The sequence below is a fragment of the Dipodomys spectabilis genome, unplaced genomic scaffold (genome assembly GCF_019054845.1).
Source record: "Dipodomys spectabilis isolate Male_0828 unplaced genomic scaffold, ASM1905484v1 ptg000363l, whole genome shotgun sequence".
In the NCBI taxonomy this organism is placed as follows: domain Eukaryota; kingdom Metazoa; phylum Chordata; class Mammalia; order Rodentia; family Heteromyidae; genus Dipodomys; species Dipodomys spectabilis.
Genome location: NW_024871040.1, coordinates 6,430,725 through 6,457,600, shown reverse-complemented (window position 1 = coordinate 6,457,600; position 26,876 = coordinate 6,430,725). Strand labels below are relative to the sequence as shown.

The 26,876-nt window shown below is 45.5% G+C and overlaps 1 protein-coding gene across 1 annotated transcript; it reads left to right on the top strand.

Annotated features, from left to right (window-relative positions):
• Positions 1–4,943: 4,943 nt before the first annotated feature.
• Drg1 (developmentally regulated GTP binding protein 1) lies at positions 4,944–26,276 on the top strand. The gene is made up of 9 exons (XM_042666306.1): positions 4,944–5,098; positions 6,863–6,986; positions 8,937–9,112; positions 12,797–12,866; positions 16,669–16,838; positions 19,271–19,401; positions 22,200–22,367; positions 24,432–24,554; positions 25,986–26,276. The coding sequence occupies exons 1-9, from the start codon at positions 5,057–5,059 to the stop codon at positions 26,083–26,085; spliced, it is 1,104 nt and encodes a 367-aa protein (XP_042522240.1). The 5' UTR covers positions 4,944–5,056; the 3' UTR covers positions 26,086–26,276.
• The last annotated feature ends 600 nt before the right edge of the window (positions 26,277–26,876 follow it).

Here is a 26,876-nt window from a genome sequence, read left to right as displayed (position 1 = left end):
CCATATAAGCAAAAAAGAAAAAAAAGCCGGAAGTAGCACTGTGGCTCAAGTGGTAGAGCGCTAGCCTTGAGCTGAAGAGCTGAGGGACAGCCTAGAGTTCCGGCCCCACGACCGGACCCAAAAAAAAAAAGCCGTAAGTGGTGCTGTTGCTCATGTGGTAGAGCGCTAGCCTTGAGCTGAAGAGCTGAGGGACAGTGCCCAGGCCCAGAGTTCAGGCCCCACGACCGGACCCCCCCCAAAAAAAAAAAAGTCAGGGGACAAAGTGTGGAAAATAACATATTTATTCTGTGGTCTCTTTCTGGACTTGTCATAGCATTTTTTTTTTTTTTTTCCTGCTTATGTGGTGCTGAGGAATCAAACCCAAGGCCTCATGCATACAAGGCAAGCACTCTACCAACTGAGCCACCTTCCCGGCCTGTCATAGCGTTTTTTATTTGCTATTTTTAATGTCATGCTGAGCAAAAAAAAAAAAAAAAAGCAATAATTTATTAGCATAATTTTTGCCATTCATGTTTATGCATATTGTTCAGTGCTGGTTTTAAGTAGAGATATAAGAGAATGTAACTCATGTGGAATTATTGAATTTACACAATTTGTGTTTGATAGTTTTTACACGAATAGTTATTTGGTGTTTGCTACAGTGGTAGAGATGCTACACAAAATAATTGTGATTTTTTTTTTTTTGGAGGGGGGAGGCACAGTACTAGGATTTCAACTTTGGGTCTCAAACTTGCTAGGCAAGGGATCTACCACTTGAGCCTCCTTCTAATCTTCCCTTCCTCTTCCCTGTTTTCCCCTTCCTTTCCCTCCTTACTCTCTCCTTTCCTCCTCTTTCTCTTCACTGTGGTGAAGATTGAAGCATGCTAAAGACATGCTTTATCACTGATTTAAAACCCAAACCCTAATTCCATGTCTTGATATCTACATATTCTATCCACTCTGTCTTACCTGTAAAGATCTGTGGCTTACTCAATCTTTTCCCTTTGCTCATCACTTTTTTTTTTTTAAATCATATGTGTGCTGGTACTGGGGCTTGAACTCAGGTCCCGGACACTTGAACTAGTGCTCAGTTTGGGCAGGAAAGTCTTTGAGACTCTTATTTCTAGTTAACCAGCAAAAAAGCTGGAAGTGGAGCTGTGCCTCAAGTGGTAGAATGCTACCCTTGAGCGAGAAAAGGTCAAGGGCAAGCCCCAGGACTAGCACAAAAAGAAAAAAAATTAGTCTCAAAGGTAGACAGGACACTTGCCTATCTTTGCTTTTTAAGACTGAAGTGTTAGCCAGGTGCTGGTGCTCATGCCTGTAATCCTAACTACTAAGGAGGCTGAGATCTGAGAATGGAAGTTCAAAGCCAGCTCAGGTAGGAAATTTCATGAGATTCATTTCCAAATAATCACCAAAAAGCCAGAAGAAGCTGTGGCTCAAGTGGTAGAGTGCTAACCTTGAGCAAAAAAAAGCTCAGGGACGGCACCCAAGCCTTGAATTCAAGCTCCAGTACTGACATATATGACATATACACAAAAAAGACTAGAGTGCTAAGGCACTAGAACTTTATCCCCTCCTTGGTCCAGTTTGTATACTGAGAAGACATCTGGTTTGTCTTTTGTTTTTAAAGTTGAAAGCTTTAAGTAATATTAAGAATTCTATGTAAAAGCCGGGCGCTGGTGGCTCACGCCTGTAATCCTAGCTACTCAGGAGGCTGAGATCTGAGGATCGCGGTTCAAAGCCAGCCCCGGCAGGAGAGACCGTGAGACTCTTATCTCCAATAAACCACCAGAAAACTGGAAGTGGCGCTGTGGCTCAAGTGGTAGAGCGCTCGCCTTGAGCTGAAGAGCTGAGGGACAGAGCCCAGGCCCAGAGTTCAAGCCCCACGACCAACAAAAAACAAAACAAAAAAAAAGAATTCTATGTAAAAACACAGGAAGAAAGATGAATTGTGAAGAAAGTATCTTATAAGCCTGTAACAAATAGAGCAAGAATGTTTTGAATATATAAGAACTTTCTTTTTTTTTTTTTTTTGGTCGGTGGTGGGGCCTGAACTCTGGATCTGGGCGCTGTCCCTCAGCTCTTCAGCTCAAGGCGAGCGCTCTACCACTTGAGCTACAGCGCCACTTCCGGTTTTCTGGTGGTTTATTGGAGATAGGAGTCTCAGGGTCTCTCTTGCCCGGGCTGGCTTTGAACCGCGATCCTCAGATCTCAGCCTCCTGAGTAGCTAGGATTACAGGTGTGAGCCACCAGCGCCCGGCTTATAAGAACTTTCTTACAGTAGAAAAACTGTGAGACTGGAAAAATAACTCACAAGGAAGCAAGCTAAGAGTAAAGTTTAAAGGCCTGGCTTTTTGGCCTCAGGATATGGATTCTTCTACATGGATATTTCCTAACCATAGGGATGTATGTGATTCACTGCTTTGCCCCCAACCCTGTCAAAGTACGAGGCACCATCAGATCTCAGTAAATAAATAGAGATGACCACCTAATGGTGGTTGGGAATGAATATTACTTTTTGGCACACTAGTGATATAGTTTGTGGATCCTGAGTTATCTTTGAACAGTAAAAGTTGTTACTTTAGCTACAGACTTCATAGGGACAGATTTGTTAAGAAGAGGCTACTTTCAGAGCAGTGATGTCTTGAAGTTGTCAGCCAATTAATTCCTTAAGCACTCCAAGTTAGGAAAGAACTGTTGATTTGATTTTATCTGTCTTCTAAGACTGATCTTTGATCACATCCAGGTTCCAGCTAGACTCCCCCTCCTCTTCTTTCCTCCTCCATTACTAATGGCGCGGGATCTAATTACCTCATTATGCCTTAATTTATTTATGAAAAGGCTGAGGTTAAAGAAAGAAGAAAATTCCTGGGCCCTTTGGGGACTCTCTAAAAGCTTTCCTTTCCCTTTCCCCTCCTTTAAGCTCAATACAACCTCCCTTTTCGGTTTCTGGCCAGTTGGAAGCTTTCTTATTTACAAATTTAAATAAACTTCCTTCCCAGCGTTGGGTGGAGACCAGCTCTGTGGATGAAGCCTGGCCTGGCCACTCCTGATGGATTAATCAATCTACCAACAAGAACTCATTGATGTTGAAGCTAGCAGCTTTCAAAACCAGTACATAGTTCCTGGGCTTGCTGGCTTCCCTTGCCATAAGACACGTAGGGAAAAAGGTATCTTTTGAAATTAAACAAATTTATTATTAGATAAGTAATATGTGAATAAATTCACCTCATAAAAATAAATACTGAAACAATCAAAAAGTGAAAGGACTTCTCCCTCTTTCTTTTCATCTTGTCCCACTAGGGTTGTAATTGTTTTTTTGGGTTCAGTCCTGGGGCCTGAACTCTGGGCCTGGGCGCTGTCCCTCAGCTCTTCAGCTCAAGGTGAGCGCTCTACCACTTGAGCTACAGCGCCACTTCCGGTTTTCTGGTGGTTTATTGGAGATAGAAGTCTCATGGTCTTTCCTGCCTGGGCTGGCTTTGAACCGCGATCCTCAGATCTCAGCCTCCTGAGTAGCTAGGATTACAGGCGTGAGCCACCAGCGCCCGGCTGAGAATCTTATTTTTATTGAACTATCAAAAAGAAAAAAAAAAAGCCATAAGTAGAGCTGTAGTTTAAGAAGTAGAACACCAGCCTTGAGCAAAAAGAAGCTCTTCAGGGACAGCACTCAAGCCCTGAGTTCAAGGCCAGCACCGGTGCACACTCACACTGACACCCACACCACACACACACAAAGTCTCACAGAGTTTCTTACCCAGGCTGGCTTGGAACAGCCATCAGTCAATCTCAGCCTCCTGAGTAGTTAGGATTAGAGGCCTCAGCCATTGGGCACCTGGCTTTTTTTATTTTTTATTTTTACAGAATCTCACTGTAGCTCCATCCTGTTTTCAATTAATGGGCTCAAATGATTTTCCTGACTCAGCCCCTGGTAACAAGCCTAGCTTTGGCGTGAATTCTGTTTAGATCACCCGACAATGTACTTTCTAGTTTGGAGCTGTAAGCCGGGGAATAGAGTGTTTTAGTACGTGCAAAGCCCCAGATTTGGGTTTTCATCCCCTGGATGACAAAACAAGGAAGTAAACAAAAACAATCCCGATGCACTTTCACACGCCTATACCTTTATAAATGCACTTGTAAAACAAAACATCAGTGCAGTCACTAGGCAGGTGCAGGTACCGTAGAAAACTGTCCATTTAAAGGAGGATGATGTAGTCAGGTCCCAGACACTCGTTTCTAGTTTACAGGGCAGAAGCGATATTATCTCTCCAATGTCCTTACTAAGGACAGTGAACATGGGTTCCATCTCTCTCAGTACAAGATGTTGCAAATACTGGTCTCTGTTGATAATTACTCATTCATCCACGCATTCATCGTAGCATAATCTATTCGGGGTTCCGGGTAAAGGAAACAAAGTTATTTTGCGAGCGGTGGCATGTTCGTTTTTCAAGAGGAGAGGGCTGAAGATCTCTACGTGAGTGCAGGATGGGTTTTTTTCCCCAGCTGTAAATTAAAAAAAAGGGAGATCTGAGAGGGTGCGGGCACGGGAGCGCATTTCCCACCGCCGCCCTAGGCCTGGGATGGTGGTGGTGGTGGTGGTGGTACGGGAGGGAATCGGGCACCAAGGCGCTCGCTACGTGCGGCCCAGAGCGAAGCCAGGCGGCCGGGCGTGGGGCGCAGGGCGGGCGGGGCCGAGCTGCGCGCGACCCTCGGCGCGCTCGAGCGGCTGGACTCTCTGGCCTCCTGCTCCCGCGGGCTCTATGACCCCACCGCCCTGACTGGCGCTGGGGAGGCCGGACCCAGGGGGCCTCTCTGGCCCTCCCGCTCCCGCGGGCTCTATGACACCGCATTGACTCGCGAGACAGGGAGGGGTCAGCGGAGAAGGCAAGAGACTGCCCTTTGCTGTAAAGTCTCGCGGCGAGCCTCTCGTAACACCCTCGCGAGGGTTAGAAAACCCTGCGCCTGCGCACTGCGGCGGCGCCTGGTGGTGAGGCTCCGGACCGCGCCGGCTGGCGTGTGAGGTGGGCGGACATCACCCTGGTGGGAGCCGCTGTTTCCGCCCCGTGTACTGGCCACCATGAGCGGGACTTTAGCAAAGATCGCGGAGATCGAAGCCGAGGTAAGAGGCCGGTTCGAGCATCTCCCCCCACAGCAGTGTCCGGACCCGGCCCGGGCTCCCGGGTCCTCTCAGTCCGGCGCTCCGGCGTCCCCGACTCCTCGGCGCGTTCTCGGCCGTCCCAGCCACACCTCCGGTCCCGGGCTCTGGTCCTTCCGGATTGGGGCCCGCGGCCCCCCACCCGCCCCTCGACTTGGGGCCTGGGTGAGGATCCTCGGCTTCCTGCAGCCGGGGGGCCGCCCCTTCCGCGCCCGAGTCACCCCGACTCCCTCCCGTCCTCCCTCACGTCGCCTGGGGCCCGCGACCTGTACTCTCTCCCGTTTGGCTTCTCTCCCGATGTGGCTTTTCTGTGGTTGTTCTTGCTTTTCTGAGCAACACTGACCTGGTTCACATCTGTTAAGACCTTTGCGCATCGTTTCTTAACCACCGCGCCTCACCCTGCCATCATCTGTGGAGTTGCCATAACGATGCCCTCTTGCATAGCGTTGATGCAGGCAATACGATTGCCCGAAAAACTGACTTGCTGTTATGTGATTCTATTGAGTGACGTGTTCCAAAGCTTGTGAGCCTCTGTGTGTGTGCGTGCGTGCATGCATGCATGCATGCATGTGCATGTGCATGCCAGTGTAGGTGCTTGAACTCAGGGCCTACGCAGTGTTTCTTACTTAGCTTTTTCAAGCTCAAGCTTTGTGCTCTATCACTTGAGCCACAGCTTCGCTGCCAGCTTTTTGCTGGTTAGAGATGGGTCTCGAAGACTTTTTTTTCTGCATGAGTTAGCTTTGATCCAAAGATTCTCATCTTAGTAGTTAGGACACCTGGCTTAAGAGCTATTTTTTTTTTTTTTTAATGGGCGGTGGAGAGTATGGAGTCTTGAACTCAGGCCCTCCAGCCCGTTCAGCTTCTACCACTAAAGCCATGCCTCCAACCTGGCTTTTTGCTCTGGAAATTGTCTGGTCAGGCTGGCTTCCTCTTGTCATCGTCCACATCTCAACCTCTTGAATAGCCAGGATTATAGGCATAAGCTGGCTTCAGAGCTTTTTCAAAGCTAGCTTTTTGACCCTGTTTCTGATGGAGCATATGCGGTCCAAGCACTAGAAAATGAATTAGTACATGGGTTTTAGTTTGGACTCTTAATTAAAATTACTTTTTTTTTTTTTTGGTCAGTAATGGGGCCTGAACTCTGGGCCTGGGCACTGCCCCTGAGCTCTTCAGCTCAAGGCTAGTGCTCTATCACTTGAGCCACAGTGCCACTTCCTGCTTTTTCTGCTTATATGGTGCTGAGGAATTGAACCCAGGGCCTCATGCATGCAAGGCAAGCACTCTACCACTGAGCCACCTTCCCAGCCCCTAGAATTACTTTTGACATTGTCTTTGGTTGATGGAAATGATGAATTTCACTCTTATTTTTTTGGCTTGTCCTGGGGCTTGAATTCTGGGTTTGGGCTCTGTCCCTGAACTCATTTTGCTCAAGGCTAGCACTCTACCACTTGAGCCACAGCCCCACTTCTGGCTTTTTCTATAATTAATTGGAGACTGACTAGGAAGGTTTCGCAGACTTTCCTTTCCCAGGATGGCGTTGAACCACAGTCCTTAGCTCTCAGCCTCCTGAGTAGCTAGGATTACAGGTGTGAGCCACCAGCACGGGGCTGAGTTTTTACTCCTTTTAAGTCAGACATAGGACTTAGAAAAAACAAAACATTCCCTTATTCTGGATATTTTTCCTGTGGGAACTGTTTTTAATTTATTGCTGTGATTCCTCCCTTACAGATGGCTCGGACTCAGAAGAACAAGGCCACAGCACATCACCTAGGGCTCCTCAAGGCTCGCCTTGCTAAGCTTCGGCGAGAACTCATTACTCCAAAAGGTGGTGGTGGTGGTGGACCTGGAGAAGGTTTGTAGTTTGCATCTATATTTTTTTTGTATAATTCATATCAAAGTAATACATGTATGTGGCTAAAAGTAATTATAGGTTTTCTTTTTTTTTTTTTTGGGGTCCGGTTGTGGGGCCTGAACTCTGGGCCTGGGCGCTGTCCCTCAGCTCTTCAGCTCAAGGCTAGCGCTCTACCACTTGAGCCACAGCGCCACTTCTGCCTTTTTTCGGGGGGTCCGGTCATGGGGCCTGAACTCTGGGCCTGGGCGCTGTCCCTCAGCTCTTCAGCTCAAGGCTAGCACTCTACCACTTGAGCCACAGCGCCACTTCCGGCTTTTTTTTTTCTTTTTGCTTATGTGGTGCTAAGGAATCGAACCCAGGGACTCAGGCATGCAAGGCAAGCGCTCTACCACTGAGCTACCTTCCCAGCCCCTACTTTTGCCTTTTTTCTTTTCGCTGATGTGGTGCTGAGGAATTGAACCCAGGGCCTCAAGCATGCAAGGCAAGCGCTCTATCACTGAGCCAACTTCCCAGCCCTAATTACAGGTTTTCTAAAGTCAATGTGTATTTTCTTGTTTTGTGCAAGTTACAGAGTCTTGAATTCTCGGCCTCTCACTCTTGCTTAGCTTTTTTACTCAAGGCTGTGGGTACTTCCACCTTTCTGCTGGTTAGTTGGAGGTAAGAGTTTCCCTGGGCTACCAAAGAGCTTGGATCCTTAGCTCTCAACCTCCTGAGTAGCCAGGATTACAATCAAGAGCCACTAGCTCTTTCTATTTCCTATTTTCTAAGCTTAAATTATTAATTTTTAGTGATACTGGGATCAACCCATGGTCTCACCTATCCTAGGCAAGTGCTCTACTACTGAGCCATGCCCCAAGTCCCTAAGCCTGAATTCTTGAATTGTTTATCCTGTTTTTATCTGTTAGTTTCAAAGACAAGTGAATAGTATCTTGAGTAAAGTATGGCTTTCCTTTTCTTTCTTTCATGTGTGTGTTGGTCCTAAGGTTGAAATCAGGGCTGGGGCTGAGTTGTTTTTTTTTCCTCAAAGCTAATGTTCTACTACTTACCACTTGAGCCACAGTTCCATTTACCACCCCCCCACTCCCACCCCTCCAGTGGTGGGGCTTGAACTCTGAGCCTGGGTGCTGTCCATCAACTCTTCAGCTCAAGGCTAGCACTCTACCACTTGAGCCATAGCACCACTTCTGGTTTATTGGAGATAAGAGTCTCCTGGGGACTTTCCTGCCTGGGCTTGACTTTGAACCGTGATCCTCAAATCTCTTGAGTAGCTAGGATTACAGGTATGAGCCACCGGTGCCCAGCTGTACTTACCACTTTTTGGTACTTAATTGAATCTCAGTTCTCAGATCTTAGCCTCCTGTGTAGCTAGGATTACAGGTGTGAGCCACTGGCATCTGGCAATATGATACTTTTTTATTTGTATTTGCACTGATTCAAAATAAATTTACATTGGCTTACAGAATTATGTAAGTTATACCATTAACAATATCAAAATAAGTGAAGAAATTGATGAAAAGGGGAAATGAAAGGGATGCCCAGCGATATAAGACTAGATCCCCAAGGACTTTCCTACCTAGGTTGGTTTTGAACTGTGATCCTCAGCATCTGTGAGACTCTCACCTTCAATTAAACCCCAGAAAACTGGAAGTGGTGCTGTGGCTTAAGTGGTAGAATGTTAGCATGGAGCAAAAGAGCTCAAGGACAGTGCCCAGGCCCTGGGCCCCTTGACTGACAAAGAAAAAAAAAAGCTCAGAGTACCCCAGCTCTCAGTTCAAGCCCTGTGACAGACGCAAAATCAACAACAACAACACTCATCTCTCTCTCAATTTTTTTGGGTCGGTCATGGGCTTGAACTCTGAACCTGGGTGCTGTCCCACAGCTTTTTAGCTCGAGGTTAGCAGGCGTGAGCCACCAGCACCCGGCTAAGTTTATTTCTTTTTTGATGTTTAGGTTTTGATGTGGCCAAGACAGGTGATGCTCGAATTGGGTTTGTTGGTTTTCCATCTGTGGGGAAGTCAACACTACTAAGTAACCTGGCGGGAGTATATTCTGAGGTGGCAGCCTATGAGTTCACTACTCTGACCACTGTGCCTGGTGTCATCAGATACAAAGGTGCCAAGATCCAGGTGAGTAAGGTCTGTGGGTCAAAGAAGGCAAGAAGTCCATTTTTCACTCAGTTAAGCAGCACTGTATTAGAAGCTCATTGAATGCCAGGTCTGGTCTTCCGATCTACTGGTCTTCATTGTTGAGAAAAGATGGATAGTACGTAGTACAGTGATACAATGTAATAGTCCCTGTAAAAATACAGAGTGGGTGAGGAAGATTTGGTGAGACAAGGCTTCATATAGAAGGTGACATTGGAGATGAGACTTATTGAGACAGTCTCAATATATAGCCCAAGTTGGCTTTATATTCAACTTTCTTCTCTCGCTTCAACCTCTCTAGTGTTGCACTAATACCTGCACCCCACTAGCACCTGCACCCCAGCCAGGATATATTTCACCATTGTAACATGAATTTTTGTTAATGTACCTATTAATTGTTCAAAGCAGTTACACCAAGGTATTTTATGCATACACGTACTCTACTTTAATCCAGTGATCCTTTGCTTGTTCTTGTTTTCCCTACCTGTTATTCAATAGCTTTCAGTGAGTGTGGTTTTGCCGTGTCCATTCACACACAAAATATATTTGGTATTGTTCACCCTCTAATATTCTGTTTTCCTCCTCCACTTCTAATCCCTTAAGTATTCCCACAATTGCAAACACACACACACACACACACACACCATCATGTATGTATTTATGTATATGCTATTTTTTAGGTCTAAGCTTTCACATATGAAAGAAAAGATGAGATCTATTTTTCTTCTGAACCTAGCTGACTTTGATTATCATGATGGTTTCCAGATCCATCCATTTCCCTGAAAACAACATAATTTCATTTTTCGAAGAATTTCAGAATTACTGAATAATTCTTTTTAATAATTATTAAATAATTCTTTTTTTTTTTTTTTGCCAGTCCAAGAGGCTTGAACTCAGGGCCTGAGCACTGTTCCTGAGCTTCTTTGGCTCAAGGCTAGCACTCTACCACTTGAGCTATAGCGCCACTTCTGTTTTTTTATGTGGTACTGAGGAATCAAACCCATGGCTTCATGTATGGTAGGCAAGCACTCTACTACTAAGTCTTGTTCCCAGCCCCTGGTTAATTCTTTTTTTTGGGGGGGGGGGGGGGGGAGGTGTTGGTCGTGGGGCTTGAACTCTGGGCTTGGGCTCTGTCCCTGAGCTCTTCAGCTCAAGCCCAGTACTCTACACCTTGATCCTCAACGCCACTTCCAGTTTTCTGGTAGTTAGTTGGAGATCAGAGTCTCACGAACTTTCCTGCCTGGGCTGGCTTTGAACCTTGATCCTCTGATCTCAGCCTCTTGAGTAGTTAGGATTACAGGTGTGAGCGCCCAGCTCACTGATTAATTCTTTATAAATAAATTACTTATGACTTTATTTTTCCTTATGTACCCATAAGCATGTTCCCCCGCACTCAGTTCTAGGGATTGAACTCAGAGTTTGAGTGCTGTCCCTGAGCTTCTTTGCTAGCCATAGCTCCACTTCTGGCTTTTTGGTAGTTTATTGCAGATTAAGAGTCTCATGGATTTTATTGCTTTGAACCAAGATCCTCAGCTCTAAGCCTACTGAATAGCTAGGATTGCAGAAGTGAACCATTAGCTCCCAGCTTATATTTATTTTTTGCCAATTCTGGGCCTTGAACTCTGGCCTTGGATGGTGTCCCTGAACTCCTGTTTGCTGAAGGCTAGCACTCTATCACTTGAGCCACAGTGCCACTTCTGTTTTTCTTTTTTTTCCTGTGATTAATTATAGATATAGACTTTCCTACCACCCTGGCTTCGAATTTCCTCAGATCTCAGCCTCCTGAGTACTTAGAATTACTGGCATGAGCCACCAGTGCCTAGCTAATTTTTTTCCCCCGAGATTTTTTTTTTTGTCGGTTGTGGGGCTTGAACTCTGGGCTTGAGCGCTGTCCCTGCACTCTTCAGCTCAAGTGAGCGCTCTACCGCTTAAGCCACAGTGCCACTTCTGGTTTTCTGGTGTTTTTTTTTTTTTATTGGAGATAAGAGTCTCACGGACTTTTCTTTTTTTTTTTTTTTGGGTCTGGTTGTTGGCCTGAACTCTGGGCCTGGGCGCTGTCCCTCAGCTCTTCAGCTCAAGGCTAGCGCTTTACCACTTGGCCACAGCGCCACTTCCGGCTTTTTTCTTTTTTGGTTATGTGGTGCTGGGGAATCGAACCCAGCCTCATGCATGCAAGGCAAGTGCTATACCACTTGAGCCACCTTCCCAGCTCTCTCATGGACTTTTCTGCATGGGCTGGCTTTGAACCACGATTCTTAGATCTCGGCCTCCTGAGTAGCTAGGATTACAGGCATGAGCCACCGGCGCCCTGCTGTCCCCAAGATTTTTTTTTTGTGGATTTTCACTATAATGTAGAGTCTGGCTCCAAACTCCTGGGCTCAGTTGATTCTCCTGCCTTAGCCTTCTGACTATTTAGGACTACAGTATGTGCTGTCGCATTTTTCATCTTGGTTTGTTTAGTATGAGATTGATCCTTCTCTGCCTCTCTCTTCCTTCATAGCCCAAGCTGGCCTAGAACTTGCAGTCCTTCTGCCTCGGTCACCCCCAAGTGCTGGGATTAAGATATTTACCACTGACGTGAAGTTTATTTTTAACATTTGAGATGATTAAATAATGTCTGATTTAAGTGTGTTTGAAATGATGAAACTCATTCCTATTCCTTTGTGTGGATAATTTAATACTGGCTGTCCAATAGATCTTGGTATTCTCATTTGTTTCTATCTGTGTGTGTGTGTGTGTGTGTGTGTGTGTGTGTGTGTGTGTGTGTGTGTGTGTGTGTGTGTGTGTGTGTGTGTGTGTGTGTGTGTGTGTGTGTGTGTGTGTGTGTGTGTATCCAGGGGCTTGAACTCTGGGCCTGAGTGCCTGTCCCTCAGCTCTTCAGCTCAAGGCCAGCGCTCTACCACTTGAGCTACAGCGCCACCTCTGGTTTTCTGGTGGTAGAGGGCTTGCCTTGCATGGATGAGGCCCCCCCCCCAAAAAAAAAAAAAAGAGTCTCACAGACTTCCCTGCCCAGGCTGGCTTTGAACCGCAATCCTCAGATCTCAGCCTCCTGAATAGCTAGGATTACAGGCATGAGCCATCGGCACCCAGCTTATCCTAACTATTTTTAAACTGACTCAAGAGTTCTTTGCTTTTTTTTTTGTCAGTCGTAGGGCTTGGACCCTGTCCCTGCGGTCTTCAGCTCAAAGCGAGCGCTCTACCACTTGAGCTACAGCGCTACTTTCTAGTGGTTTATTGGAAATAGGAGTCTCACAGTCTTTCCTGTCTGGGCTGGCTTTGAACTGTGATCCTCAGATCTCAGCCTCCTGAGTAGCTAGGATTACAGGCATGAGCCACCGGCCTCTTTGCTTTTTTTGATCGGTCCTGGGGCTTGAACTCTGGGCCTAGGTGCTGTCCCTCAGCTCTTCAGCTCAAGGCGAGCACTCTACCACTTTGAGCTACAGCTCCACTTCCAGTTTTCTGATGGTTAATTGGAGATAAGAGTCTTACAGACTTTCCTGTCTTGGCAATTTTCCTGACCTGGCTGGATTTGAACTGTCATCCTCAGATGTCAGCCTCCTGAATAGCTAGTATTACAGGCATGTGCCACCAGCACCTGGCTGATCTGTTCAGATTTATAATTGGTTGTTTCATTCTCCTTCCCCTTCTCTCTTTTAAATCTTGCAGCTCTTGGATCTTCCAGGTATTATTGAAGGTGCCAAGGATGGGAAAGGTAGAGGCCGTCAAGTCATTGCAGGTGAGTGGTCAGGGCCATCATTCTGGGATGTCATCTGGTAACTTTCTCCAAGGACTCTTGTGCTTAGCTATTATTATTATTACTATTACTATTATTATTATTGGTTGGTTGTGAGGTTTGAACTCTGGGCCTGGGCAATATCCCTAAGCTCTTCAGCTCAAGGCAAGCACCCTACCTCTTGAGCCACAGCGCCACATCCAGCTTTTTCTGCTTATTTGGTGCTGAGGAATCAAACCCAGGGGTTCATGCATTCAAGGCAAGCACTCTATCACTGAACCACCTTCCCAGCCCCTAGCCAGCATTTCTGAATAAATGATTTTCCTAAAAAATCATGAGTAAGGCCTTGGGTTCAAGCCTTGGTATTTAGTTAAAAAAAAAAAGTGGGCTAGATTCTAAATTGGACATAGAGCCAGGCACTGGTGGCTCATGCCTGCTAGCTACTTAGCAGACTGAGATTGGAGAATTCCAGTCCAAAAGCCAGCCTGGGCAGAAAAGTCCCTGTGAGACTCTTTATGTCCAATTAACCACTCAAAAACTGGATGTGGAGCTATGGCTCAAAGTAGTAGAGCATTAGCCTTGAGCAAAAGAGTTCAGGGCAGCACCCAGGCTCCAAGTTCAAGCCCCACAACCAAAGATAATTATATAAATAACTTGGACATAGATTTTTCCTGAAGGGTTGCTGATGCAACTTTGTTTGTTTGTTTTTTTCTTATAAACATGAAAGCTATATGACAGAATATAGAATAGACATTTTTAGCTCTGCTCTAGCCTGTTTAGTTTGCTTATAAACTTTAAAATTCTAATTTATGCTGGGCACCGGTGCAGTGGCTCATGCCTGTAATCCTAGCTATTCAGGAGGCTGAGATCTGAGGATCACGGTTCAAAGCCAGTCCAGGCAGGAAAAGCTGAGAAACTCTTTATCTCCAATAAACCACTCAGAAAACTGGAAGTGGCGTTGTGGCTCAAGTGGTAGGGTGCTATCCTTGAGCTGAAGAGCTGAAGGACAGTGCCCAGGCCCAGAGTTAAAGCCCCATGACCGACCCAAAAAAAAAAAATCTAATTTATGTTTATTTTTACAAAATTAGGGATATCTTTTTTTTTTTTGCCAGTCATGGTGCCTGAACTCTGGGCCTGGGCACTGTCCCTCAGCTCTTCAGCTCCAGGTTAGCGCTCTACCACTTGAGCCACAGCACCACTTCCGGCTTTTATTCTTTTTGCTTATGCGTGCAAGGCAAGCACTCCAACACTGAGCCACCTTCCCAGCCCCATAGGGATATCTTTAAAAAAAATATTAGAGATGTTTTTAGAGACTGGGAAGGTGGCTCGGTAATAGATTGCTTGCCTTACACGCATGAGGTCCTGGGTTCGATTCCTCAGCTCCACATAAGCAGAAAAAGCTGGAAGTGGCACTGTTGCTCAAGAGGTAGAGTGCTTGCCTGGAGTTGAAGAGCTGAGGGAAAGCACCCAGACCCAGAATTCAGGCCCCACAATGGAGAAAATAATAAAAATAAAATAAAATCTTGGGGTGGGAAGGTGGCTCAGTAGTAGAGTGCTGGCCTTGCATGCATGAGGCCCTGGGTTCCATTCCTCAACATCACATAAGCAGAAAAGGCTGGAAGTAGTGCTGTGGCTCCAGTGGTAGGGCGCTAACCTTGAGCTGAAAAGCTGAAGGATAGCCTACAGGCCCAGAATTCAGGCCCCACGACTGGCAAAATAAGAAAAATAAAAAGAACCTGGGTCCTGGTGGCTCACATTTGTAATCCTAGCTTTTTAGGAGGCTGAGATCTGAGGATCATGGTTCAAAGCCAGCCTGGGCAGAAAAGTCTGTGATAAGCTTAACCTCCAATTAACCACCAGAAAACTGGAAGTGGCGTTGTAGCTCAAAAGTGGTAGAGTGCTAGCTTTGAGTAAAAAATCTAAGGGACAGTGCCCAGGCTCTGAGTTCAAGTCCCATGACTGACAAAAAAAAATAGACTTTTCCTAGGTATTCATATTATTATTTTTCTCCTGGCCCTGGGGCTTGCTCAGGTTCTGGACACTGTCCCTGAGCTTTTTTGCTCAAGCCTAACGTTCTACCACTTGAGCCATAGCTCTCCTTCTGGCTTTTTGTTGATTAATTAGAGATAAGAGTCTCCTGCACTTGCCTGCTTGGGCTGGTTTCAAACTGTGGTTCTCATATCTCAGCCTCGTGAGTAGGTAAAATTATAGGCGTGAGCCACTAATGCTCAAGCCAAATTCCTTATATTTGAATTTCTTTTCTTTTTTAATACTGGGGATGAAACCCAGGATATTGCACTTGCTGGGGAAGAGCTTTGCTCCTGATCTACATCCTGACCTATCCTTTTTTTTTTTTGTCTGTCGTGGGGCCTGAACTCTGGGCTTGGGTGCTGTCCCTCAGCTCTTCAGCTCAAGGTGAGCACCACTTCCAGTTTTCAAGTGGTTTATTGGAGATAAAAATCTCACAGACTTTCCTTGCCCAGGCTGGCTTTGAACCATGATCCTCAGATCTCAGCCTCCTGAGTAACTAGGATTACAGGCATGAGCCACGGGCGCCGGCTCCTGCCCTATTCTTTATATTTGAATTTTTATACTGAGTGTGTCTTTTTTTTTTTGGGTCCGGTCGTGGGGCCTGAACTCTGGGCCTGGGCACTGTCCCTCAGCTCTTCAGCTCAAGGCTAGGGCTCTACCACTTGAGCCACAGCGCCACTTCCGGCTTTTTTCTTATGTGGTGCTGAGGAATCGAACCCAGGGCCTCATGCATTACAAGCCAAGTGCTCTACCACTGAGCCACCTTCCCAGCCCTGAGTGTGTCTTTTTTAAGCCAGAAAAATAATTGTTTTTTGTTGTTGTTGGTGGTGTGGTGGTTGTGGGGCTTGAACTTTGGGCTTGGGCACTATCCCTTCTACAGCTCAAGGCTAACACTCTACCACTTGAGCCTCAGTGGCACTTCTGGTTTTCTGAGTGGTTTATTGGAGATAAGAGTCTCATGGACTGGGGTGGGAAGGTGGCTCAGTGGTAGAGTGCTTGCCTTGCATGCCTGAGGCCCTGGGTTCGATTCCTCAGCACCACATAAACAAACAAACAAAAAAAAAGAGTCTCATGGACTTAACTGTGCTGGCTGGTTTTGAACCATGATCTTCAGATCTTGCTTCCTGAGTAGCTAGGATTATAGGCATGAGCCACTGATGCCTGGCAAAAATAATTGTTAATATACTACAAAGCTGGGCTGGGAAGGTGGCTCAGTTGGTAGAGTGCTTGCCTTGCTTGCATGAGGCTCTGGGTTTGATTCCTCAGCACCACACAAACAGAAAAAGCCAGAAGTGGTGTTGTGGCTCAAATGGTAAAGTGCTAGCCTTGAGCTGAAGAGCTGAGGGACAGCACCCAGGCCCAGAGTTCAGGCCCCATGACTGACCAGAAAAAAAAAAAAAAAAGCATTTCATGTGTATATATTGAGGAAATAATCCTTCATTTCCTAAGTGTAGGGAGAAAGTTACCTCTCTTTAGAATCACACTTTTTTTTTTGTCGGTTGTGGGGCTTGAACTCTGGGCCTGGGCGCTGTCCCTCAGCTCTTCAGCTCAAGGTGAGCGCTCTACCACTTGAGCTACAGCGCTACTTCCGGTTTTCTGGTGGTTTATTGGAGATAGGAGTCTCATGGTCTTTCCTGCCCGGGCTGGCTTTGAACCGCGATCCTCAGATCTCGGCCTCCTGAGTAGCTAGGATTACAGGTGTGAACCACCAGCGTCCGGCCACACTTTGTTTTGGTATAATTAATTTAAAATATTTTTATTTCTATCTTTTCAGTGGCTCGAACATGTAATTTGATTTTGATTGTTTTGGATGTCCTGAAGCCTTTGGGACATAAGAAAATCATTGAAAATGAGTTGGAAGGCTTTGGCATTCGCTTGAACAGCAAACCTCCCAATATTGGCTTTAAGAAGAAAGACAAAGGAGGCATTAATCTTACAGCCACTGTAAGTAGGGGACGTTATATGGGGAAGGCTGTGACTCTTCAGCAACCTGTAGGAGAGAAAAAAATGTAAAAAGTTAATAATTCAGTGAAGAACTGATTGCTTACTAGACCAAGGCTCTAAAATTGGATAGATGAGAAGTAATTATGGAAAGATTCTAAGAGAAGCCAATAAAGCCATCTGCTGGTGGCTTCTGTAATCCTAACTACTCCGGAGGTTGATTTAAGGATCAAGGTTTGAAGCCAGATCGGGCAGGAAAGTCCATGAAACTCTCTCTCTCTTTTTTTTTTGGGGTGGTGGTGGGGCTTGAACTCTGGGCTTGGGCGCTGTCCTTGCACTCTTCAGCTCAAGGCCAGTGCTCTACTGCTTGAGCCACAGCGCCATGGTTTCTAGTGGTTTATTGGAGATAAGAGTCTCACGGACTTTCCTGCCAGGGCCGGCTTTGAACCTCAGTCCTCAGATCTCAGCCTCCTGAATAGCTAGAATTGCAGGCGTGAGCCACTAGTGCTGGCTCCATGAAACTCTTATCTCCAATTAATCACCCAGAAAGCTGGAAGTGGAGCTGTGGCTCAAGTGGTAGAGTGTTAGCCTTAAGCAAAAAAGCCCAGGGACAGCTGGGCACCGGTAGCTCATGCTTGTAATCCTAGCTGCTCAGGAGGCTGAGATCTGAGGATCTCGGTTCAAAGCCAGCCCAGGCAGGAAAGTCCATGAGACTCTTTTCTCCAATAAAGCACTAGAAAACCAGAAGTGGCACTATGGCTCAAGTGGTAGAGCGCTAGCCTTGAGCTGAAGAGCTGAGGGACAGCGCCCAGGCCCAGAATTCAAGCCCCACCACCAAAAAATAAAAAAAAAATAAAGTCCAGGAACAGAGCCTAGTTCCTGAGTTCAATCCCCAGGACCAGCACACAAACACACAGAGAAGCCAAACACAGCATGAGCTGTGGCTCATGCCTATAATCTTAGCCCCATAACTCACAAAAACAAAGTTAGAGCTAGATGTTTTTCCTCATTTGTGGAAGCTAGAGCTAAAGGCTATGCATTCAGTGGAACTTCCAGATTATATCGGGATCTGATGGGTGGAGGGGTGGAGGGAAAAACAAAGATGGAGGGTGAATAATTTCAAAATACATTGCAACTATGTGATGATGGTATTGTAGCCAAAGGATTTAGCCAAAGGATTTCACCATGGTAATTCAGACAGGCGTATATTTAAATCAGAATTAATCCTACTGCTTTCTTTTTATTAGTTTTTTAATAAAATCATATATTCTAATGAATACATTAGCTGTTCAAGGTGGTTGCATTGTGACATTTTCATGCATACTTACTGTCCTTTACTCTCTTGCTTTTAAAATAATTTCAACAGGTTTCACCGCTCCATTTTCATATGTGCAAATTACTTTGGCTATATTCAGCTTCATTCATTCTGTCAGTTCCCCTCTCCAATTCCACTGTTTATCACCTCTCCCCTGTGTCCCCCCCCGCCCCCCACCCCCAGTTCCTTCCGAACAGGGCCTATTCTACGTTCCTGTCATTATTTTTTTCTGGTTTTGGGGCTTAAACTCAAGGCCTGAACACTGTCCCTCGGCATTTTTTGTTTTTGTTCTTGGAGCTTGAACTTGGGGCCTGGGCCTTGTCCTTGATCTCTATGCTGAAGGTTAGCAGTCTACCATTTTAAGCCACAGCTCCACTTTTGGTTTTTGGTGGTTAATAAGAGTCTCATGGACTTACCTGCCTGGGCTGGCTTTGAATCCTGATCCTCAGATCTTAGCCTCCACAGTAGCTAGGATTACAGGTAGGAGCCATAGTGCTCAGCTTCCCAGAGCTTTTAAAAGCTCAAGACTAGAACTCCACCACTTGAGCCATGTCTCCATTTCTGGCTTTTGGTGGTTAACTGGAGATCAGAATCTTACGGACTTTCCTTCCCTGGATGTCTTTGAATTGTGATCCACAGATCTCAGCCTCCTGAGTGGTGGGATTATAGGTGTTACTCACTGGCACCTGCCTAATTAGTTCTTTAAAGTCCCTAACTTTGCATTCTGAGATGCTGAATATAAGGCCTCAACTTACAAATTTTAGATTACAGGGGCTGGAGTGGGGGTGGAGTACAGGATACAAGTTCATTAAACCACCTTCCTTTGAGTTCAGAAAGATTTTTGGTTTTTAGTCATTTTCTACTAAAAGTTGTTCATGTAAGATAATTCTCCCTCTCCCTCCCTCCCTCCCTCCCTCCTTCCCTTCCCTTCTCTCTATCCCCCCCCCCCCCCCGTCATGAGGCTTGAACTCAGGACCTGGGCATTGTCCCTGAGCCACTGGTACTAGGCTGGAACAGTGTCTTCAGTAATGAGTTTGCACCTTAGTTAGAATTATCCAGGTAGGTATGTAGTATTCCTGGCTCCCCCTTTGGTTAGTTCTTGCTTTCTATGTCCCTTTAGTGCCCTCAAAGTGAGCTGGATGCTGAAACTGTGAAGAGCATTCTGGCTGAATACAAAATTCACAATGCTGATGTGACTTTGCGGAGCGATGCCACCGCTGATGACCTCATTGATGTGGTAGAAGGAAACAGGTATGAACTAGGTGTGCCTGATTTTGAATTTGAAGCCTTATGATGGAAGCATTGCATCATGAATCTGAGAGATGTGAATTCTAACTTCAGTTGTGCTACTATTTTAATTGTATGCATTGATTTCTTCAGCTCCCAGATGAGGAGTTGATCCTTTGATGATTCAGATTCTCCATTGCAGTTACTTGTGAAGTCATCTGTCTTATAAGCTCTTTTAAGTGGTGGTTAAGAATAGGTCATTTTACTCCCAGAATGAACAAAGGGTCGGGTAACATCTGTTCTGTCCAAACCAAAGTTTCATAACTGAAACCATACTTCATGTGACATTGCTACTATTAAAATTTGAATCCTAGGGCTGGGAAGGTGGCTCAGTTGAGTGCTTGCCTTGCATGCATGAGGCCCTGGGTTTGATTCCTCTGCACCACATAAGCAGAAAAAGCTGGAAGTGGTGCTGTGGCTCAAGTGGTAGAGTGCTAGCCTTGAGCTGAAGAGCTGAGGGACAGCGCCCAGGCCCAGAGTTCAAGCCCCATGACAGACCAAAAAAAAAAAAAAGAAAGAAAAATAAAATTTGAATCCTAGTATTTGAATATAATTTTTTTTTTTTTTTCCAGTTGTGGGGCTTGAAGCCTGGGTGCTGTCCCTTAGCTCTTTACCTCAAAGAGTGTGCTCTACCACTTGAGCCACAGCACTACTTCTGGTTTTCTAGTGGTTTATTGGAGACAAGAGTTTCACAGACTTGCCTGGGCTGGCTTTGAACTGTGATCCTCCGATCTCAGCTTCCTGAGTAGCTAGAATTACAGCTGTGAGCCACCAGCGCCCAGCTTTGAATATAACATATATATATTTTTTTTTGGGTCAGTCATGGGGCCTGAATTCTGGGCCTGGGCACTGCCCCTCAGCTCTTCAGCTCAAGGCTAGCACCCTACCACTGGAGCCACAGTGCCACTTCCAGCTTTTTCTGCGTATGTGGTGCTGAAGAATAGAACCCAGGGCCTTCATGCAAGCGAGGCAAGCACTCTACCACTGAGCCACCTTCCCAGCCCTGAATATAATTTTTTAAAGTTGCCTGCCTTCCTTTCCCTCCCTCCTTCCCTCCTTCCCTTCCTCCCTTCCTCCCTCCCTCCCTTTTTTCCTTCCTTTTTTTTAACAGTTGTAAGGCTTGAACTCAGGGCCTAGGCACTGTCCTTGCGCTCTTTTGCTCAAGGAGAGGTCTACCAATTTGAGCCACAGTTCCACCTCTGGTTTTTGAGTGGTTAATTGGACTTTTTTGCTCAGGCTGGCTTGGATCCGTGATCCTCAGATCTCAGCCTCCTGAGTAGCTAGGATTACAGGTATAAAGCACCAGTGCCCTGCTCGATTGTTTGCTTGCTTGCTTTACCTGCTTGCTTGAGTGCATGCCTCTCTCCCTCCTTCCCTTTCTCCCTCCTTCCTTTCTCTCTCTCAAGTTGCTTTTTTGCAAATAAAAAAGAATGGAGGGGCTGGGAAGGTGGCTCAGTGGTAGAGTGCTTGCCTTGCATGCATAAGGCCCTGGGTTCGATTCCTCAGCACCACATAAGCAGAAAAAGCTGCAAGTGGTGCTTTGGCTCAAAAAACAACTAAAGCAGGCTATGTGCCAATGACTTACAACTGTAATCCTAGCTGATCAGCAGGTTGAACTCAGTAGCCTACACAGCAAAAGTCCATGAGGTTCCATCTTCAAAATATATACCAAAAGGCTCGGCCTAGAGATGTAGCTTTAATAGTAGACCAGAAGCTGAACATGAAAGCCAAGAAAGACTGAGGTCCTGAGTTCGAATCCCCATTACAGCTAAATAAAAAGGTTGGAGGCATAATTCAAGTGGGAGAGCAGTTGTCTATTAAATTTAAGGTCCTGAGTTTAAACCTCAGCACTGCGAGAGAGAGGAAGAAGGAGGAGGAGGAAGGGGAGGAGAAGAAGAAGGAGGAGAAAACAGATACATGTACATCCTTTCAGAAAAATGGAGTACTTGATATCTTCCTGAATAGGCATATATTACCATGCCCTGCTGCTTATACTTAGTTTTTAAAATTTGTACTGATACTCAGACTTGAACTCAGGGCTTAGAGCTCTCACTGGACATTTTCACTCATGGTTGATGCTCTACTACAAGAGTCATCATACCTCTTAGTTCCATCATTTTGCTGGCTAATAGGAAGGAGATAAGAGTTTTGAGGATTGGTCTGTCTGAACTGGCCTCAAACCTGGATCCTTAGACTTGAGTGGTTAGAACTGTGGGTGTGGCCCCCCAGCACTCAGTATAGTAGTAACATTTTCAAAACAGCTTTGCTGGGTGTTAGAAGTGTTCATCTATAATCCTAGCTACTTAGGTGGCTGAGATCTTAGGATAACAGTTCCAAGCCAGTCTGGCAGAAAAGTTCATCACTACTACAAAAGCCCGAAGTGGAGCTGTGACTTAAGTGGTAGAGCACCAGCTATAAGCAAAAAAGTCAAGGACAGTGCTCAGGCCCTGAGTTCAAGGCCCAGGACTAGCACACACAAAACAAAACAACAAAACCCCCAGCTTTGTATCATATCACTTTCCCAGGAACTAGTTGCATGCTTTGAACCAGCACCTGAATTTAATTTCTCAAATTTATAGTCTTTGAACATCTACTTTGAGGAAGCCTTTAGTTTAGACTTGCATTTTCATCTTATTTAGTAGGAAGCCATTTTTGTTGTTATTGTTGGGAGCTGCTGCCTCTGATTCAGGATCTGGTGTAAGTAGTAATAGTCGCCAACTTGACTCTTGTCAAAAGCTGCAAATCTGTTTTTTCTTTTATAGAGTTTATATCCCTTGTATCTATGTGTTAAATAAGATCGATCAGATCTCCATTGAGGAATTGGATATTATCTACAAGGTACCACACTGTGTACCCATCTCTGCCCATCACCGCTGGAATTTTGATGACCTGTTGGAAAAGATCTGGGATTATTTGAAACTAGTGAGAATGTAAGTCTTTGTGAGTGAGTTAATGTTGCTATAAAAATTAAGTAGCTGGGTGCCAGTGGTTCATGCCTGTAATCTGAGCTACTCAGGAAGCTGAGATCTGAAGAGCACAGTTCAAAGCCAGCCTGGGTAGGAAAGTTCATGAGACTTATGTCCAGTTAACCACCAGAAAACCGGAAGTGACACTGTGGCTCAAGTGGTAGAGTGTTCATCTTGAGCTGAAGAGCTCAGAGACAGCGCCCAGGCCCATAGTTAGTAAGCCCCACAACCAACAAAAAAAAATTAAGTTGTCTTAAAGTGATAGCTTCTGGGCTCATTAACAAAATTTGTCTTTTTTTTTTGGTCAGTCATGGGTCTTGAACTCTGGGCCTGGGAGCTGTCCCTGAGCTCTTCAGCTCAAAGTAAGAGCGCTACCACATGAGCCACGCACCACTTCTGTTTTTCTGGTGGTTAATTAGAGATAGGAGTTTCATAGACTTTCCTGCCCGGGCTGGCTTTGAACCTTGATTTTCAAATCTCAGCCTCTTGAGTAGCTAGGCTTAGAGACATGAGCCACTAGTACTCGACAAATTTATCTCTTTTTGAAGATAGAAGTAAATTGGTTTCGGGGCTGGGAAGGTGGCTCAGTGGTAGAGCGCTTGCCTTGCATGCCTGAGGCCCTGGGTTTGATTCCTCAGCACCACATAAGCAAAAAGAAGAAAGCCAGAAGTGGCGCTGTGGCTCAAGTGGTAGAGCACTAGCCTTGAGCTGAAGAGCTGAGGGACAGCACCCAGGCCCAGAGTTCAGGCCCCACGACTGGACCCCCCCCCCCCAAAAAAAAAAAAAAAAGTAGTAAATTGGTTTCTATCGTTTATTAGGTCTTTTTCTTTGTGTGTGCCACTTCTGGAGCTTGAACTCATGGTCTAGGTACTGGCTGTTTCAGGTTTTTGCTCTGTTAATGATAGTTCCGTGTCTGGCTTTTTGGTAGTTAATTGGAGATAAGTCTCACAGACTTCTTTCTGGGCTGGCTTTGGACCATGATCTTCAGATCTCAGCCTCCTGAGTAGATATGATATCAGGCCTGAGACACTGTTACTCAGCCTCTTTTTTTTTTTTTTTTTGTCAGTTGTGGAACTTGAACTCAGTGCCTGGTTTCTGTCCCTGAGCTCTTTTGCTCAAGGTTAGCACTCTACCACTTTGAGCCACAGTTCCACTTCTGGTTTTCTTGTGATTTATTTGGAGATAAAAATTGAGTGGACTTCCAGGCTGTCATTGAACAACAATCCTCATATCTCAGCCTCCCAAGTAGCTAGGATTACAGTCATGGGCTACTGTCTGGCTTTTTTTTAAAGACAGGTTTCTTTGTACCCAAAGCTTGTCTTGACTTAATATCCTCTTTAGCTTCCTGGGTGCTGAATTATAAGAAAGCCACTACCATTCCTACATTACTTATATTAAGGGCACTTTTCTCCTCAGGTAAGATATCCTGGTCTGATCACAGGAATAATGGAGGTTTGGTTAGCATTTACAGCATTCATCATTGTATAAGGTGATCATGCCCAGTGCCCGTGGCTCAGACCTGTAATCCTAGCTACTCAAGAGGCTGAGATCTGAGGATCATTGTTTGAAGCCAGTCTAGGCAGGAAAGTTGTGAGACTTTTATCTCCAATTGATCTCAGAAAAAGCTGGAAGTGGCACTGTGACTCAAGTGGTAGAGTGAGCCTTGGGCGAAAGGAGCTTGGGGATAGTATCTGAGCCAGAGTTTAAGCCCTAGGACTGGCCAAAAAAAAAAATGAATTAATTAAAAAATAAAAATAAGGGACTGGGAAGGCAGCTCAGTGGTAGAGTGCTTGCCTTGCATGCATGATGCCCTGGGTTTGATTCCTCAGCACCACATAAACAGAAAAGGCCAGAAGTGGTGTTGCGGCTCAAGTGGTAGGGCACTGGCCTTGAGCTAAAGAGATAAGGGACAGCACTCAGACTCAGATTTCAGACCCCATGACGCAGGGGGGGGGGGGGGGGGGGGGGGGGGGGAGTGGGGAGGGGGAATGAAAAGGTTATGATCTTTGTGTCCTCTCTGTTTTTTAGTTACACTAAACCCAAAGGCCAGTTACCAGATTATACATCTCCAGTGGTTTTGCCTTACTCCAGGACCACAGTGGAGGATTTCTGTATGAAGATTCACAAAAATCTTATCAAGGAATTCAAATAGTAAGTATCATGGGCTTGTGGTGCTCTTTTTCCTTGTGAGCTACTGATTGCACTAGTAATTCAAATTAAATCTCTGGCCTTGTTTGTGCCAGGCTAGTGCCCTACTATGAAATTTACCCTCAGTCTTTCAATGATGCTGATTCTTCTTTTATAAAAAATTTTTTGTGCCAGTACTAGGATTTGAACTCAGGATCACTTGTTATGACTTGGCTTTTTCATTCAAGGCTGGTGCTATACTACTTGAGCCATATTTTCAGCCTGACATTTGGAGATAGTCTGTTTTTTATTTTATTTTATTTATTTAATTAATTAATTTTGGTCCAGTCGTGGGGCCTGAACTCTGGGCCTGGGCGCTGTCCCTCAGCCTTTCAGATCAAGGCTAGCACTCTACCACTTGAGCCACAGCACCACTTCTGTTTTTTTTTTCTGCTTATGTGGTACTGAGGAATCGAATCCAGGGCCTCATGCATGCAAGGCAAGCGCTCTACCACTAAGCCACCTTTCCAGTCCTCTGTTTTTTATTTTTATTTTTTTGGAGGAGGGTGAGGGTTCTGGTCATGGGGCCTGAACTCCGGGCCTGGGCACTGTCCTTCAGCTCTTCAGCTCAAGGCTAACACTCTGCCATTTGAGCCAAAGTGCCACTTTTTTTTTTCCTGTTTATGTGGTGCTGAGGAATTGAACCCAGGGCCTCATGCATGCACAGCAAGCGCTCTACCACTGAGCCACCTTCCCAGCCCGATAGTTTGTTTTTTAATCCGGTTAGTTTTGAAGTGCAGTTCTCTGACCTCAACTTTCTGAGTAGCTAGAATTACATGTGAAAATAAATAGTACTTAGCACATTTCATGTTTTCATTTTTTAAATCCTTTGAATTTTACAGCATAATATATGCTACTTCTCAGTCACCCTACCACTTGAGCCACACCTCCGGCCCTTTGGTTATTTTTGGGAGATCTTGCTTCTTGGTTGGGCTAGCCTGTATTACATTCCTCCTATTTACACTTCTTGCGTGACAGGCATGTACCACCAAGCCTATTGAGGTGGCATCTTGCTAAATTTTTGTCTGGGCTGGACTTGAACTTTGAAATCTGCTTCTCTATTAACTGGAATTACAGACAAAAGGCACTGTACATAGCTTGACTTTTCCTTTCTTAAAATGACTCTAGAATAAAAGAAACGATACAACTCCTTTTGGAAGTCTTTGCAACCTTATATATATCTTATATAAGAAGGCTCCAGGGTGTCACACTGCTGGAGAAGTTTTAACACCTTGACTTTTGAGTGTGATCCTGGGAGAATGGTCTTTTGTTGTGGCCAGTTTGTGATTTAAGATCTGGGATGCTAAATCTCACAAGGTTTTCACCAAGGCAGCTAGAGCAGAGCTAGAGTGTTGTTTACAGTTTTGTGTTTTTTATTTTTTCCCTTCCATACAGTGCTCTGGTCTGGGGTCTCTCTGTGAAACATAACCCTCAAAAAGTCGGTAAAGATCATACGTTGGAGGATGAAGATGTCATTCAGATTGTAAAGAAGTGAAACCTCTTCATGATCTGCTGGACCAGCAGCAGCTTTCCCCATAGCCAAGCTCCCCCTCAGTTCTTCTGGATACAGAAACGGGGGTGGGTGGGAGATAAGGCATCCAAACTGGAACACCACCTGGCTCACCTTGGTGTCACCTTCCATGTTGAACTGCATAAAGGATCTGGTAGGCCTCTTGGCTAGGTGCAGTTCCTGTGTCATTGTCAGATTTGTTTGGGGATGGGCTAAATGTGGCAGGGCATGTACATAAAGGGAGGCAGTTGCGGAAGAAGTACTTGGCAGATTGTCTTTGGCATGATATTTAATATCTTACTTGATTGTAGTGATGGGAGACCTTTCCACCTGGATGTGGTCTTCAGTCCTGACAAGTGTTCTTCCCGCCCCCCCCCCCCCGCCCCGCCCCCATGATCCTAGAGAGAAGACTGACTTGATCTAAGTTGACTGCTACAAAGCTGGCTCATGCTGGGAGATTGTATATACAGTAGGGCAGTAGAGTAAGCTGCTGTGGCCAGATTGGGGTTTGAATTGTAAGTCTACTTCCAAATTACCTGGGAAACTCTGAACCATTTACTCAACATTTATGAACCTTAGTTCTATCATGTGACACGGGAACAACAGGAGGTGGTGATAAAGGTATTAAAAGAAATGGCGCTTGTGAGTTGCTTAGCATAGCATCTGGCATACAAGTATTGAGTGGATGTTAGCTCCTGTTATCACTGGACTCTTTCCTTTCCTGGGCCCACTGTACTTTTTAAGTGTTGAGCTGAACCAGCTGCTCATCTTGCCAG

What these genes read in the sequence shown, in the direction of transcription:
- Drg1 (XM_042666306.1), top strand. Translation starts at nt 5,057, where the DNA reads ATGAGCGGGACTTTAGCAAAGATCGCGGAGATCGAAGCCGAG. An exon ending in ACAAAGGTGCCAAGATCCAG is followed by an intron (nt 9,113 to 12,796) that starts GTGAGTAAGGTC and finishes TAAATCTTGCAG; the next exon opens with CTCTTGGATCTTCCAGGTAT. An exon ending in AGGCCGTCAAGTCATTGCAG is followed by an intron (nt 12,867 to 16,668) that starts GTGAGTGGTCAG and finishes CTATCTTTTCAG; the next exon opens with TGGCTCGAACATGTAATTTG.